The 17906-nt window shown below is 40.8% G+C and overlaps 1 protein-coding gene across 1 annotated transcript in view; it reads right to left on the minus strand.

The window, feature by feature from the left end:
* STRADA (STE20 related adaptor alpha) overlaps nt 1–17906 on the minus strand; it is a 31172-nt gene that overhangs the window by 9334 nt on the left and 3932 nt on the right. The window contains exons 2-10 of the mRNA XM_090044184.1: nt 16553–16696; nt 14689–14770; nt 12289–12346; nt 10793–10821; nt 4365–4467; nt 3656–3777; nt 2296–2404; nt 2041–2164; nt 520–691 (exon numbers count right to left, since the gene is read on the minus strand). Of these exons, the coding sequence (XP_089900310.1) occupies nt 520–691; nt 2041–2164; nt 2296–2404; nt 3656–3777; nt 4365–4467; nt 10793–10821; nt 12289–12346; nt 14689–14724 (753 nt within the window). The 5' untranslated portion in view covers nt 14725–14770; nt 16553–16696. The remainder of the gene's footprint in view (nt 1–519; nt 692–2040; nt 2165–2295; nt 2405–3655; nt 3778–4364; nt 4468–10792; nt 10822–12288; nt 12347–14688; nt 14771–16552; nt 16697–17906) is intronic.

Below are 17906 nucleotides of genomic sequence, written 5' to 3' on the forward strand. Positions count from 1 at the left end.
TTTCTCTGCCAACCCTGGGGGACCAACTGGAAGAGACAGAGTCTGTCTTTAAAACTCTTCCTGCCAGTTACCAAAGGGAACCACAACACATGAAGTCCCACAGAATGTAAAGATATTCATAAACCTCAGGATGAGTGTTGTCAGACCTGCGCAGCCACCATTAGGGGCTCTCCCATGAGGTAAGAAAGGCCATGGGGAGAAGTCTGGTTTTTGCAGATGGCTGCAAGCACCATGTTCTATTAAGGAGAATAAGTTTGGCTATGCAAGTGCCCAAGAGCCCAGTTCTCTTACTATGAAACTGAGTAATTTGCATTGAAACCTATAGCGGGGGAAAGAAAGCAAATTCCAAGGAAGTCTGATGCATCTCTTCCAACAATCATGGTTATGTGGTCACATGTTCTTCCAAGGCTACAAAATTAGCTTGAAAATAAATTTGTGCGTCTTGTCTGGAACTGTTTTCCATCAAGACAAGACTGAGAAAGAGGAAGAAAATGACTGACCAAAGGTCTTCAAACATACCTGCTGTAAAACTTCAGGGCTGAGCCAGGGAAGAACCTTGATGCTGTACTTGGGGAAATCATGAACAACTTTGAGTCGTTGCCCATGGTTGATCATACTCAGGTTACTTCGCAAGCCAGAGAGATACACCTTTCCATCCACAGAGATGAGGATATGGCTGGCTTTCACGCTCCTTAAGGCAAGAAAGTCAAAGATTACTTACCCTAGAAGGAATTTCAAGTCCTCATGGCATCCCTCTATGTGCATTCTATATAGGAGCTAAGGAGGGAATAATCTGAAGCCCAGATATGTCGCTGGTCCATTTATCAAATACCCAACAGTTGGGAGCCTTCTACAATCTGCTTTAGAAACTTACTTCCACTATACACAATAGTTTGGGAGGAATTTGGGCGGGGGGAGCAGGCAACAAACAGATTAAGTGGCTGCAGGCACTGGTTTTGGATGAGAGATCAGAACAGCCCAATAATATCAAGCACTTATGCATAAAAATGCCTTCAACTCCTTTAAAGAAAAAAACAGCCAAAAACAGGCATGTTTTTACCATTATTTGAATAAAGCTAGAAGTGAAAGCGAGTCTGTGGAAAGACTGAAGCTCTAATTTACTCGGTGTTTCACTGACTGAAGGTATGGAAGATAACTGCCCCAACAGCATCCAAGAGCAACATAGTAAGCAGCAATGAAAGAAGGGAAGAATTTGACCCTTAACAGCCACCTATGAATATTGCGTAGTATTACAATAAAGCCAGGAGACACATGGACCCGATTCCCTATGCCTCCATATGCCGAGACCTCAATATGCCAGCAGCAGGTGGCTACACTGTCACATGCCCCCTGTCATTTCCATAGGAAGAAACGGATTTAAATTTATACTTTGGGTTCTGGAGAAATTACTACATTCCTATACTCTCTTCCTGTCACAGTCCTCTCATAGCCCCTAACAACTTCCTTGACAAAGGATTACAGCTGTTTTCTGCTGTCACAACTTCCCTTTTCTCATCTTTATACCTCAGAGGCCCTGGCAAAGACCTAAATCTGGACATACATTACTAATGCACTTTACCCCAGGTTCAACCTTTGGTTTAACTTTTTAAAAAGTAATAGTTTTACAATAAAGAAAAGTGCAGGCCTAAAGGTCCTGGACACTGTAACTATCAGGGCAAACTCCTCATTTTCCCTCAATCCCAACTCCCTCTGCAGCTGTTAGCATAGTTTTCTTAACTGTAAAGATTGACCAGGATGCCTCTTACCATGAATTCCTTTGGTGGTTTCTTTGCAAGCTGGACACCTGTCTCCAGGAAAATGAACTGAGATAGACAACTCATTTCACAGTCTATCAAACAGCTGTCAGATTAAGCAATGCTCAAGCACTACCACCCTAGGCTGAACCAGGCAGCTTAAACGAGAAAGGCATCATAATCTATTAACAGTCCCATGAGCTACCCAGTTCCCTCTGAATTAATGTCATTTGCAAGACTTTGCAGCAGATTCTACACAGAGTAGGAGAGGCGATTCCCTTTTTACCTGTGTACATAACCCATATGGTGAATATAGTCAAGGGCTTTCAGAACTCCTTGGAGGATATAAGCAATAGCCAGTTCACACATTCCATCTGTAAAATGGGTACAGATTAAATCCTTTGCAGAACCTAGAAAGAAACCAAGAAATGTTTTTGATGGAGCAGAAAGAACTGATGATGTCACCTCCTAAAATAAAGGTCTTTTCCCAAAACCACTAGCTGACCCTGTCAAATAATACAAGTGTCCCTTCTCCACTTACCATAGGCCATGAAGGGTGTCACTACCCATAGCTCATCAGCAGCTATGAAGGTTGCTTTGTATGGCACAATGTTGGGATGGCTGAAGAGCTTGGACACATGAAGTTCACCCTAAAAGCAAAAAAGATACTTAGAATAAGAGCACAGTTAAATAACTAACTGTAGAGATCCAGAGTACAGAACATCTGCATTCTGGACATTTAAAATAGACTGTGTTGGCCAAACTATGGGGCCAACACAAAAGTCTCTGACCCTTTAATCATAGATGGTGGTGGTGGGGGTTACATTTACATTTCAAAGTGAGTCTGGTGAAAACAAGGAACCATCAGACAAACATCCCAAGGCATGGAATCAAACACCAGATGAAAAAAGTATGCCACTGTCATGGCACCAAAGGTGGAGAAGGGGGTGCAGATTGCCTATAAAAACCCAGGCAAAAATAAGGTCTGTGAGACTGCCCCCAGCAGCTAAACCTACTGTGAACCCGCCCCCCCAAACAAAACAAAACAAAAAAAAACTTCTGAATGCCTGGTTGAAGACTATCCCTGGGACTATGGAAAACTTACGCAGTTGCTGCTGTGTCCTAAATTAGGCTAAGTTGTACGTTCTAAATTGTGTGTTGTTGCTGTGTCTTAGCTTAGGTGAAGATTTTCTGTTGTTCTTTAGTCATATGCGTGAAATTGCACATCGCTGTCCTCAATAAACACTCTCTTCACAGAACAGACTATTTTTGTCCAAGCATTTGAAAACTTCAGTGTCATCACCTAAAGTCTAATATTAAGTCTAGAAGCAAGCGAGGCTTTAAAATTCTTTCATCAGATGATTATCCTGAACCTTCTCAAAAGAAATCCTTATTTTCTTTTGCAGAGAGGAGAGGTTTGACAGCTGGAATAATTTCTCACTAGAGTTGGACTGTCCTGGTTTGGTATCTGCAAATGGGTATTACTAACTTAGCACTGGACTCAGGAGTGCTCATTGACAATCCCAGCTTCCCAACTCAAGGAACATAGAGATGTTTTTGATGTATTTAAAAAAAAGCAGCATCTCCTTTCTGTCAAGATCCATGTCTCTATTTACTAGAGAAGGATAAACAAATTATGGCATGAGATCTCCTGAATTTGAAGACTTATCCACTAACTCTCTGCTTTGAAACTAAATTCATAGGATGAGCTTCTAGCAGTTCAGCATGGAAAGTTCATTCCTGCAAGCGAGGGATAATTCCTCCAAAACCAAACGGATTCAATAAAAAGTCTCGATTTCAGCCAGGACAATCCCCCTACAATAATAATCTGTTTCTGTAGTGTCTTGTATCTTAGATCTCAAATTGTTTCAATATAAATGAAAGATGCTGCACAAAGTTACCTGCAAGAATGTCACCATCTCATTAGTGCAGGCCTCCAGGTTAATCCTTCTGACTGTCACATAGTCTCCTGTTGGTTTATACCTAGCTAGATTTACAATCATCAGATCCTCAAAGCCTTGGCCTGGAAGAGAAAGAGAAAGAGAAATTAATTCCATGAGCACCAAAATAACATTGTTGCTTGAACTTCACTGCTGGAGAGTTTCCATTAATACTACTTCTTCAGCAGTAATGCTCACACCCTCTCTCACCTGAACAACTGTTTACAAATTTGTGGAATAACAAGTTGTTACAATAAAACATAAGCTTTCATTTAAAGTACACCACCTATAAGCATGTGTTCCCAACTCTTCTGAGAAGTGGGGCATTACTTTACCGTTTTGCAGATTAAAAAACAACTGAGGCAAAGAGGGGTAGTGAAGTGACTTGCAGAGTGTCACCCATAAAGCAAATGGCTGGGCTAGAAAAAAGACTCAAGAGTCCCATCTAGTGCCCTTTCATTTTAAGTTCAGGACCATACAACCTTCTCACATCCTGTTCTTCCTTTAGATTCAACTGTAAGGCTTTCAAGACGGGAAGTGATTTTACAATTAATAATACAACTAAGACAGAAAAAAACATTTCAGAAAACAAGAAGTCAGAAAAGGAACATCCAGCTTCCTTTGAGGAAGGATCCTTGAAACATGAAAATTCTTTCCTTAGAAACATTACCTATAATGGTGAGCAACTCATAACAGTTGCTATCTGGTGAAAAGCTGCTCATGGCGTCCCTTTTGGGGGAAGATGCTATCGACTCTGAGCTCGCTTCATTGGTCTAGAAAAACAAGAGAAAAGTCAGCGAGAGAAACAAAGGTCATCTAGAAGAGCAGCTATGATGCACGTTAATGCACATGTTTATAGTATTTGGACATATATGTGTATTAATGAAGGGAATTTGGAAGTAAAAGCAGAACTGTATCTTCTCAGATATTTTTTCAATCCAGGAAATGTCTCATTTCATAAGGTCCAGACATCTGCATCCCATTGCATATAACCAAACAAGGTAATTTCCTATTTACTGTAAAAAAGTTCCCCCCAAAAAGATTTTAACAAAGCCAATCACTGCTGTGCATGACAGCCTTACCCCTGTCCCTTCAGAACAATACGCTTTCTCCCATCTTTTACAAGTTTTTAATACTACCAGCCATCTGCCTCTGCACAGCCAATCAAATGAAATCCTGTTTGTAGCACTCTTTCTGCATACTGGCAAGAAGCTTTTCCTGTACAATGCAGAGGCTTCTGCTTTTCAGCTGCTTATCTGTTCAAGTGCTCTCTGTGGTAAGACAAACACACAGCTGAATTCTTGTATTTGCAGGAAATGATGAACCAACTTTGCTCCAGACATGTAGATCAGGCACAAACAAAAAAAGAAGGTCTAAATAAGAGCAAGAGTTTAGCTGCAGCCAAGAGCTAGTCCAAATGAACACGGCAGCCACACTCCCAAGCCTATCAGATTCTATTCACTATACCTAACAGAGCTTTCTGCTATATCTACATGCACCAGTAGAAAAGACAAATGTTCCCCTCTGTTCATGCTCAGTCATGCTTAAAACTCATTTCAACCAAGCTCTGCAATTTCATAGAGGCATTATAGTCTGAGCTGCGTTATAGGAGTCTGTCACAAAAACTGACAAATGATTTGAAGCACAAAAAGAGGTCTCAAGTTTTGGCCATGCCGAAAGCCCAGCTGCATTCCAATTTTCCTGGGTGGGGTTTCCAGAAAAGCAAGAGGAGCCTTTTCCCATTGTTTAGGCATGTTACGTTATTTCTTGCAGGGTTATTTCATCCCTCAGTTTTTGTTCTAATTAGAAGTGTGACACACTTGGGCCCTGGATTTGTTCTCTCTGTGACCAAAAGGTCAAATACATTTATGTTGCTAGGTGCGGATAAAGAAGACGAATTAATCTTAAAACTGCCAGAAATATTAAACATGCCCTGATACCTCAGAACACTAGACTCTTTCTAATTCACTCATGTCCAGCTGCAAATTTGCTATAAAAGACATTTTCTGAATCTCTCACAGTCTAGCAGAGGAGTGAATCTGAAAATATACACTTATTTTGATCACTGAAGGAGAAATGTTATTTTACAGTTGTGTGACATCACAAGGGGCCATTGTACCTATAACCCCACTGAAGATTTAGTTAGGTTTCTTTAATCACAAACTACTTAATACAAAATGTTATTCTACCTCCTCATCACTGTTTTAAAGCATTCTTGATACTAGTATTAAATAGCTGCTTCATTAAGTAGCAACTGATAAAAAACATTAAAATGGGCTCAAAACAACTGTCAAACCACTGTTCCTAAGGACCAAATCAAGCTTGATATTTAAAGAGCTAAACTGCTGACACCACTTATGCACAGTAGGATGGGAGGTCCTTTAAAACACTGAAGCTGAACCTGGCAAATTACTTTAAAATGTATAAAACAGGAGGACAATGCATAGATAAAGCAACATAAGTCAGTCCTGACCCAAAGTGCTCTCCTGTATTTAGTCCCCAATGCATGTCCTCCTAGATCTACAAGACCACCTCCAAACTGGCATGTAACACAGCATTTATTGAGATGCTAGGTTTAGTATTATGAAAGCATCTATACTTGGAGCAGCAGCTCACAGAACACAATCAACTCTGGAGATTTTAACTCACAATTCTACTTAAGCTCCAGAGCTTTTGTTATTTCAATGCTGGCTCTCCTGAGAATAGCACTACAGCTTGTAGCAAACTGATGGAAGCTTTTTCAATACATTAAATGTCCACTGGGAATTGGGTTTATCCCAGATTTATTTTCATTGGTGGCTTAAATCAGCTTTAGACTGATGTTTGCAGAGATGGAAGTCTTATGGACAAATGAGACACCAACAGAGAGCTTCTGAGACTGCCCAATGAGGCGGACTCCTTCCAAAGTTGCTCACAATGTAATAGCTTTTGGCAAGCTAACTTTTCTCTTTGATGATTATATTAAACATGTGAATACAGGATCCCAATTTCTCTACCACAATTAAAGCAAAGTGAACCAAGATAAAATTTCTAGTTTCCTTAAGTGGAAAGAACCAGTTTAACAGAGGAAAAGGATGTCCGCTGAAGCACTACCTTCTTGGAGAAATGGTAAGGCCTCAGATTCTAATATTAAGAACATGAGAAAATAGGTCCTATAAAATGTTTCTATGCAGATTTTGCAATTTATATACTTGCTAGAGATCAGACTCCAGACCACCAATCATACTGAGATGATACTTCCAAGTACTGATAAGCTCACAGTGACTATCGATTGCAGAACAGGCAGCTTCACGTCAGCTATTCTAACAGCAAACATTTCAAAGGTTAAATGTACATTCCAGACAAAAATTGGAGTGGAGCAGATTTTTATTTCAAAGTCAGAGTAAAGATCTCAGCTGTGAATGTTTACTTGCTGTCACAAATCAACCCTGAAGAAAATAACAAAACAGTGGTGGCACACTATTCATGCCCGCAGTTCCAGAGCAGATGATTGTTTCTGCTCAACTGATTAACACTGAAAAGTCACAATGGCTGTGTACCCATGTTCATATGATCTAGGAGAATTTGGGGAGAATTGGCAAAGCACCCTTTGATGCTGAAGGACTCTGCCGTGGCTTCTCTCAGGAGAGAATGTGTTAAAGATATTTACTTTCCTGAGAGTGAATGAAACCTAGTTGTTCCCAGGTTAGTTGTCCTGGGGGAATCATTTTTGCTCTGGGAGAATAATCCCGAACCTCTGTACATTTGTGGTTTCTCCTGCCTCTTCCAGGAGAAATTCAGTGTCTGAATGTGGCCAATAGCCACGGTATTAGTTTTCAGAGTTAACATTCCACATGAAACAGAGGGAACAACATAAAACTCACCTGAAGCAATTTGTTCAGTCAACCTGCAGATTCAGGAAGGATAAGGATCTGCCTCATAAGAGACTGGCAGTTTCATTTACATTTAAGTTCTTTAAATTTAGAATAAAAGTAAGATGACCATTATGAAGGTGGTAATATCATACTGTCATACTACTCAGCCTGATACTTGCTGGGTAATTGGATAAGCTTGTCTCAATGTCCGTCACAAGCAGTCTATCAAATCTAGGATCTGCTAAAGGAAGTTAACCATTATCTGTATATTTTTTTAAAAGCAATGATAACTATAGTGTTAAAGCAAATGGTGTAATATGATTAGCTGTTGATTATTTGAATCTTGAAAAATTAAAATGAGATTTAAAAAAATTCTTATCCTAGATATTTGAGGCACTACTTCAGCAATGAATGCTCCAGAGCAACAGAGCAAGTGTTACTCTTTAGATGCTGCAGAATTACTAATGCTGGAGATGGGAAAGTTTTATTACACCACTGAGTCAGTCTCCTGTCCTTGGCCACTAAAATATAAACAAACCTTGGTTCAGTACTGGCATGCAACTTTCCCTTCTTCTTCTGAATACAAGTGATTCTAGAGATATCTTGGGTAAGAAGCAGGTGGAGGCTCACCTGGCTCAGGGCATTACAATGCAGTGAGACCTGAGCTAGTTGTGTGTGTCCTCAAGCAGAAGCAACATAACTGTGCCCATACAATGCTGTGCCCCAGCTAATTAAGTCTGAAGAGCAGAAGGGCTTTAGTTGAAATGCACTGCCCTACTAATGCAGCTATATTACTTCTGGGTCACGACTAGTGTGTAGACAGCTTTGGTATCTCTGCACAGTGCTGCCTTTAATGTGTAATACACACTCCAAGAGTCAAGACACCAGGGTTGTGGTCCCAGCCATGTAACTGAATGTGTGACCTTGAGCAAGGCATGCTGTGCCTCATTTTCTCCCAGCTGTAAAACAGGGGTAGTAACCAATCTGTGAGGAGAAGACACAAAGCCTATTGTAACCCTCAGTAAGAGGCCCTACAGTATTGTACCAGATCATTCTAATGACATGCAGAGAAATATCAACTAGGATGTCTCAGCCATGATTGGAGGCTAATGATTACAATCTTTTGCGCCAGTTACAAACCTGTCATTTGGCTGTGAATTGAAGGCTGCCATTCTTATCTGCAGACTTCCATTAAAGATTTCTACCAATTCTGATTTGCAGTTATTGCCCTGTTCACTATAATTTTCAGCATTTCCAATCACTCCTGTCAACAGCAGGATTAACAGGAAAGGCATACAGGCAGATGAAAACCTCTAAAGCAGAAAGGCACCACCAAGGAAATGAAAACTGAAGGCTTGAAAAGCAGCATTATTGGAGCAATGAAAGCTGGTATGCAATCTGTAAGTGGTTTGCTTTAATAAAAGCCACCCCAGATATGACACAAGCCAACAAAACAGATGCAAAAAGATGAAATAAGTTTATTCTATTATTTTCAAGTATATTGCTCAGGCTGTTTCAGTTGAAATGGAAAAGACTATCAGCACCCTTTTAGAAACAGTCTAGTATGTCAGAAAATTTCATTCATCTCTGTAGAAACATTAAGAGTTTGAAAGCTTTAAAAATAACTAGATATTAATGCAAAAGGGACTCTAATGAAATGTTAAACATTGTACAAGAATAAAAATATTAACATGACATTAAACTGAAATGTTAATTTATGAAATACTGCAAAAAAGTTTCCTAAGGTTTTCACACAGGACATATTTTGGTGTACAGTTAAAAGTCATGAAAGCTGGAAGATAAAGCCATGCCTTATTAGCTTTATAAAATGTGATCTTCATTAACAGTTGGAATCTCAGGCTTTCTGTTTAGGATTTAACTTGACTTTCATTTAAGAAAATTATTTTTGAAAGGGAAATTGCTCTGTTATCAATGCCATGAAGAAACCAGAGCTGTGCAACTCCAGTAAGGAGTTGAATTTGCCAAATCAAATTCATTTGGATTACATTTGGGGTTTGTTGCCATAGTAAAACAGAATATTTTGGTACTTGTTGTTTTCACTTAAGTGTCTCATGCTCACTTTTGACTCAAGTTACAATAATTTCCTTTCCCTAAGTAAATACTGCCCTGCTTCCATAGCTACCCAAATAGAAAAGTTATTTTGGTGCTTTTTTCAATGCAAAAAACTTCAGCACCAACACTACAAAGATGTCTAAGTACCCACTAATGTCTTCCATTTAGAGAGACAAATTACGCACAATGGATGCATTTTGTCTCCAGACTAATCTAAACAAAAATTTGCAACAACCTAACAAAAGACATCACTGTAAAACAATGAGTTTAAACTGAGGCTATATCATCTGGAAACACCAAATCCAATATAACCCTGACTTTTACCTGTTTAGTCTGCACAAGTAAAATTGTAGGCACAAGCTAAATTGTTGCACAAGTTTGAGCTTAAAGTTATTATTATCAGAATTATCACTTATTTAATACCAATTTAAACGCTAAGACAACCTCTGTGGCCAGGACTACAAGAACTAGACTAGTCCAAGCTGTCCTGTTTTGGCTATATCATATGTGTGGTTTGTATTTCATGGCACCACAGGATATTTAATCTTTAAGAATGTGAAACATTCTATGCCAAATGCAGCACCAGTTAAAGGCATGAAACTGGTAATGTGGGCTCTGAAGCAAGTCAGACAGATAGCAATCACAATGGAATTTTGCAAGGTAAAGCCCCTTTAAAACTGAAGATGATCCAATTCTGTTTTTTAATGCTGGGCCCTCTTTTGGTGAATTGGTAGAAAGCAAAGAAAGGAAATTATAGTCAAAGTGTTCAGAAGTAGGTACCAATTTTGAATGTTCAACCTGAAACACAGCCCATTTTCAAACATTCAGTACACAGAGAGCTTCAAATGATTTCAGGTAAATAGGAGCTACAGGTGCTTGGTGCTTTTCAGAAACAAATGCAAGACAACTTAAGTGTAGTATACAGAAGCAGTAAACAATTTGAAAACATGAGCTTTGGAGAATAAATTTTAGAATTATAACTGAACCACCACACGCAAGCATTTCAAAACCACACACCAAAATCTGCTTTCCAGCGTGAAACCTGTTTCCACAAATGTAGTCTAAATCTACAGATGACATAAATAAGGTAAAAAGAAAAATCAAGCTTCCACAAGGAAATATCTCCATGCAATGAAACACAGCACCACAGCCTGCAAGAAAAATCACTTACTTTTCTCCGAGAGTCACCCAGAGGCTGCTCTGGATTAAAGAAATTAATCGTTCACCATGTTTTCTTCAACAGATATGTAAATAACCCAAAAGTAAGCTTTTGGTACTAGGCACACACAGGTAAACACTCCCAGACAGAAAATTTTAAATTTACAATTAAATTTGCAATGGCGAGTTACAAACAGTATGAAAAATATCAAGAATGGTACAGGTAGAAATGTAATCAAAGAGCACAGAAATTAAACAGATTCAAACAGCCTCATCAGTCATACTTTTTTTTTTTTAATTTCTGATCTTTAATCTATTTTTAAAAGAAGATGATATGGATGTATTTACATATCTAGGGGGAAAATTTACTTAAATAATCTCAGAATGTTTAACGACACATACAAGGAAGATGCAGAAAATGGAGAAATATTTTACAGAATTCCACATCTCCTAAAGTACCAAAAAATCTTATTTGAACCTTCTTAGGCTACTTCTAACAGTGTTGCTAGGCAGCAAGGGGCTTAAGTAAAATGCAGTAGTTCCACTCTCAACCCAAGTACAATTCACATTAAAATCAGATGGAATTACATTATTTATACTAGGGTTAAGAGCTTCTCAGAAGAAGGGTTCTAAATCAGATTTTTTATACTGTGGCAGATATTTTACAAGTTATTTCTTCTAAGAAGCATTGGTAAGTCAGGAAAAAAAAAACCCTGGAAATAGCCCAGGCCTCATCATCAGCAAAGATGTACTAGCTACAGTCAGGTTCTAAAACAATTTTGGTAGCTTAACATACTACTGAGCAGTGTAACCAATCTGGTTTTGATGCCTAGAGTTGGCAGGAATATTTTTCAAAAGCTATGCTAAGGACTTCTGTTAAATGGTATTGGTTTGTAACCATGGTGAAAGTGGACACAGCCTAATAACATCTGATAGAAAAATGTGTTTCAATGTAGTTACGAAGCCAAACATGGAAAGATCATATCTGTTCAATTTATAAGTAAAATGGATTTTTTCTCCACCCCAGATATTTTCCTTCCATTGCTTACATCACCTACCAGATGGTCTATGACCAGAATTCAGCTGCCAATTGTGATAATGAGGTATGAGGCAGAACAGAACCCAGCTCACTGTGTGGCAGCTCTACTGGGAAGTTGTACAGTTTAACATTTGCTTTTGCTTGCAAATTTAACAAGCTGCAAGTAACTTTTTCAGACTCAAAATCTGCATTTAACATAGAGAACAGGTTATTCAGACAATGTTATGAAACATTAATTGAAAGGCCACGAGACCTGCACTACAACAGGCTGTAAATCAACTCCTGTACATAATATGACAAATTATTTCCTTCTAAATTCACTTTTGTAAGCCAATCTGAAAATTTAGTACTACCAATTGATCTGTTCATTTATGTGGCAGTTGGACATTAATTTACACCAGATAGGTACCTTCACATTCAAAACAAACAAGATTTCTATTGAAGGATCTAAAAAACAAAACAGTACTTACCTCCAAACAACTCCAACTCTCTTAAGCCCTCAACAATGAACTTTTCGGACACCCACCTCTAGAGAAGAAAACCCCAAAGCCAGTTAATTATTTTCTCTAGATACATTCAACAGCTTTTTTTTTTCAATATCACCCAAGACAGAATGATACCAATGACTTTTAACTATTCTAACACTTGCACAGTACAAAGAGGAGCTCATCGATCACTTGAGATATCCCCCTCCTCCTTCCTCTTCCAATCTGCCATAACCAACTACTTCTGTTTCAAATGGCAAACATTCCCATATCTGTATAATGGCATACACCCACAGGCAGCACACAACCAACTTCTTCTGGATAATGTAAGATTCCAGAGCAGTTAGTACAGGAAAAACTTTGTTAGTTCAATATCAGATAGTTTAAAGTATTGGATCATTCAAAGCTACTGTCACTCACAGCTGAAAAGATATGTTTTTGTATACTTTATGATATAGAAAATTTGAAATATGGCTATCTTGTAATTTGAAGCCATTTTCTGGTCCCTTGGACCATAAACTCTTGGAAACAGTTTGGTGGGATTGGGGCAGTTTGGCATGATAAGGGGTTAGCGCCAGTGAGTCTGCTGGGGGAGAGGGAGGAGGACAGTTTGGTGGAATTGGGGATGGCAGATTTGCAGATGGTGCCGGCACTTAGACTGACCTAGAGAAAACATGTCCCTCAATCATTGCTGTTGTTTTACAATAGGAACTCCTTGGGCTGCATACTATAAAATATGCTTAATTAGTCACTGGGATAGTGCCTCAGTTATTATCAGTTACTAATGTCTGCATGCAGGTAAACTAAGTCTGTATGTACTGACAGTAATTTGGATAATTTGAACCCTTTTATACTGACTTTGAAATGTTTTGGTCCCCTGCATTTCAAATTCATGAGGTTCAAGATACTCTGCAGGATTTAAATTCCTTACTCCCTGCAAAGATGAGGGTCTATGAAGTAGCCAGAGATATACAGAGCTGCAGAAAAGTTGACCAGGAGTCCTGAGTGTTCCAACTCTTTCCTGCTGTTTTATTTCAAAAGGCATCACTTTTTGATCAACTGTGATAGACCACTTGTGGTGCTCCAGCAGAGCAGAGAAACAGTGTTCTTTAGAACACCAGCCACAGCAAACAGCTCATCCTTAATTCAGCAACCCACTGTGAATTAAGTGGGTTTTGAATTACTTGGATACAAAAGATTCAGATTTTACTGTACCGTCATATCACTCAATCAGGAAGCTCTACACTAGCAAATAAGGCCAAATACACTCTTAGGCCAAAAAACATGCTATACTTCATACTTCTATTCTTGCAGAACATTCTAGTGGTCATAAACGTTGCGATGTGTTTAGATGCCGACTGCCTTGAAGAGGTCTATTTTTATCAGTTAAACTAAATATTAAGAGTAAAAGTACACATGCTAATGAAGCGTTAGCTTCTTCCAAAAGAACATTTTTAAACAATGTTTAAAACTCAGGGTAGCAGTTAGACTGATGGGCACATTGCTCTGATCTTTCAGTTCAACTCCATAAAGGTTAAAAAAAAATTAAATTTATATTTAAGATTCAGTTCCCTACCTGCAGTATTGGTGTTTTATATTAAAAAATACATTAAGTCATTTTCCATGTAATTTATTTTCAAGTTTTAATTTTATGTGCTGTCTGATTTTTAAGCACTAGAACAAAGCTGTACTGTTCCAACCATGAAAAAAGGAACATTTAAGTTAAATATAAAACTTCTATATGAATTTTAAGTTTAGAATAATAGCCAAAATATATGTGCTAAGGCCAACCAAAAGCATGTTTTCAAAGAGAAAGAAGTGGAAGACTAATATTTCTGCAATTTTTTCTCAATTATAAGCGATTATAAAGCCACAACTGTACAACAGCAAAAACAGTATAACTTCATTATAACAAACTGCCATGGACTCAAGAGAAGAATTCATTAAGAGGGTGTTTGCTATAATAAAGTTAATGAAAAAAATTGGTTCTTGCTGTTGGGATTGTTAAAGGGAGGATTTGCTATAAAAACGGTTCCTTGTAATAAGGTTCTACTGAATGACCAATACTTGAAGAGAATGAATGCTTATTATTATATTATACAAGCACATTATAAGCACATACAGTACCTTGCTCAGAGATCAATAGATTCTAGAAGTACTTCTCCCTCTGCAGGTAGGCACTTTAAAAAATACACTTAAAAATCTAGCTTTCTGGTTATAAGTTTCAGGTAATAAGAACCCTGAAGGCCTTGTGTCCAAACGGCACTTGAGTCAATAGGGCTCAATCTCAGGCCCCATTCCTGCAACCATTTCATGTACGGAAGTGAACAATTTATATAAACGCAGTGCTATTTGGAATAAAACTAGAAGGCATATAACACTCACCCTAATTCGTTCTGGTTTACTTACAAGAAAAGACATGGAATCCAGATTTGTAATACTCCAAATTTGTGAAATTAAAAATGTCCTGAAAATAGGAAAAAGAGAAAACAGTTATTTCAGGAGGACTTGAGGGGGGGAGGGCAGGAATGTATCACCTTCACTTTGAATCTTCGCAGTGCAACAGAGGGGTGAAACATGAGACCTGCCAGAGCAACCCCAGTGGCTCGTCATAGCTCTCTATGACAACCACTTTATTAAAAGGATGGAAAAACATGTTGAGCAACTCCTGTATCTGCAATGCACACCAAATCACAGTAACTGAGTCTATGATCCAGTTTCTCTACTTGCAAAGATGCTGAGGACTCGCATCCGATCAGGGCAAATCCCATTCGTGAAAGTCCCCCATTTGGAACCATAACTTGCAAGTGGCCCTCAAAAGTTTGAGTTGCGCATCCCTGCAGCCTGAATTACTACCCCATTCACATGTCCAGGTATACCTAGGACACTCTTATCAGTTGTTGGAAAATTAAAACATAGTTGTTTCAGGTGAATTTGTTTCCAACATGTAGCAGCAAATTTTGAAAAACAGTATTTATGAACCTAAACAACCTATCAAATATCTTCTATCACACAGTTATTACCATGCAATGCAGACTGATGCCCAGCAAGTTCCTCAGGGAAAAGATGTTCATTGCGTGTCTGCACAGTATCTAGCACAGTGGTTCTCAACCTTTTTAAAATCAAGGAATCCCTTGTTAGACCCAAGGCCCCTTTGGAAGTGCCAGCAATGTAGCTTTCACTTGGTTTTTGACTACCGAGAAATAATAGGACAATTTTGCTATTGCATGAACTCAAAAAGACCTCAACAGATCAGAATGTCTCTGACACTAAAGAAGCCTACTCAAAAATACTTGGGCTTCTGTGGTGAATCATGTGTTAGGTGCGCAAACACTTACAGTGCTAATACTGTGCATTACCCTTAAAAGGATCCTGCAGCATCCTAGGGTGCCACAGTTCCCTGGCTGCACAACGCTGACCTAGCATTATGGGCTCGAGCCAGGTCCAGCCCTGCAAACCTTCAGTAATCATGTCTTTAAAGCATGGGGTCTCACTCGATAGACTCAAGGCAGCCCTCAAAAAATGCCAATGTTGTTTTTGCTCTTTTCTCGCCTACAGAAAAAGAAGAGAGCAGCTTTTCCATTGCAAAGAACTCAGAAAGACCCCTTAGAGATGTGAAAGCTTGTCTGGCGAATCAGGTTTGAGATGCCAACTGCCCTTGACAGACAACTGGTAGCGGGTACACAGGAGTGCTTATGCTCCACTCCCAACAGGGCCAGTGCCAGTGCCTCCCGCAGCCCTGACGGCTGGTGTGGATGCCTTGGGAAGGGCAGGTGCGACTCCCTGACAAGACCACCACAGCTGGCAGCTTCTGCAGGTGCTTGGCACCCAGTCTGTCAGTGGCTTCTGCAGGTAACCCGCCGATTCAGGAGGCGCCGTGGCCCAGAGGATCTCCCAGCCGCGCAGGGGGCCTGGCTCCTAGTCGAGAAGCACGGCTCTGACCCCCTGGCAGCACGACCATTTGGGGCACAGCCATTTGGAAGGCGGAGGCGGGCGGGAAATGGGAGCACTGCGCGGAGAGCCCGCCGTGCTACTCAGGCACGGCCCTGGGCTCCTGTCGCTTCCCACGGGCGGGCGCTGCCGCCAGCGCGGCTGGGCCGGGGACACGGGCCGTTCCCGGCTCCCGGCGAGGGGGGCGCACTCAATGTTGCGGAGAAGCGGCCGCGAGGGCCGGCACCGCCACCGCTCCGGGCCTGGGCAGGGAGCGGGGCAGGGCCCAGCCGCGAGGAGCCCCGGCGCGCGGACTCACTCGCTCGCTCCTCAGGCTCCAGGCGCCGGTTCCCGGGACGCGGCAGCACTTCGTAGGCAGCGTGATGACGCCACTACGCGACGCGCGCGTGACGGCCGCGGTGACCTCTGCGCGGGGCGGGGCTGGCCGCGGGGCTCAGCGGGTCTGAAATAGGAAATGATCGGTTGGGAAACACCGTCTTTGCGGACAGCGTGCGGTGTGCGATCAAGTCGTCTTTATTTCACGTTGCTCGCTGGAACTCGCCCGTGGGCGACAACTGGGTCATCAACGTTGAAATGTGACTTTGGAGTCTCAGGCCAGCAGAGACACCCCTCCCCCCCCCATGTCGGACGAAGAGGTGGGCTGCACCCAAAAGCTTGCCAAAAATTTGTTTCCCCTCCTACCGCCTCAGCTGGTCTAATAAAAGAGATCACATCTACTCCAAAGCCCTGGCCTGCCTGCGTCCTTAGACCAACACAGCTATGACCAAAAACCCAGTCTTTATTTTGAAGACATACAAAAAACTAGAACTCTTGGTTCCAAAATGATACCTGTTATTAGACCAACTGGGAAATTTTAAGAAAACGGGCCTTTTCTGCAAGCTTTTGGGATCAAAGCCCCTTCGTGATGAGAGCGAGTCAGGAGCAAGCCCAAACGTCAGTTAAGACGTCCTGAGAGTGACATGGGTGATGCACGCGCTGCATCAATGAGCTGCCTCAAAATTATCCGTGCATTTTGAACGTTTGTACGATTATTGATTGCATGTTGTACAAGAGTTGAAACTATTGTACAAACACGATAATTATTGTACACCTGGCAACACTGGTCTCCGCAGGGGAGAGTTTGCAGGCCAGGCAGGCGCTGTTTAACGTGAGCAAAGAGAGCCTGGAGGAGAGTAACAGCACATCCCGGGCCTAAGCCAGACAGCCCTTGGGGCCAAGAGGATCTCCTAGCCAAGCAGGGGGGCCTGGCACCTGGTCAAGAAGCGCTGCCCTGACCCCGAGCTAGACAACCCCTGGGGGCAGTTTTGCCATCCTGCATTCTCCTGCCGGCTGTGGTTGTGTGTCAAGTCTCACACCTTTTTCTCAGAGCCGCCAGGGGCACCTCCGTCATCACAAAGCACATAAACAGCAGACAATTTTACACCATTACAGTGATTTCCATTGAAGGACCTCAAAGCAGTATTTAAAACTTCAGTTACCTACTTCACTAGTTTAATTCACGCTCAGCATCATAATGGTCATGCCAAGGCAAAGTTCAGTAACGTGTTCAGGTCAAACAGGCCATGCCCAAGGCCAAAACCTGCATCACTAGTAACAGTCCATCACTACAAATCTCCCTGTTATATTGGACAGCTTCATAAAGGGCTGCACCT

The sequence above is a fragment of the Crocodylus siamensis genome, chromosome 4 (assembly GCF_052110815.1).
Source record: "Crocodylus siamensis isolate JL-2025a chromosome 4, ASM5211081v1, whole genome shotgun sequence".
NCBI classification, from domain to species: domain Eukaryota; kingdom Metazoa; phylum Chordata; order Crocodylia; family Crocodylidae; genus Crocodylus; species Crocodylus siamensis.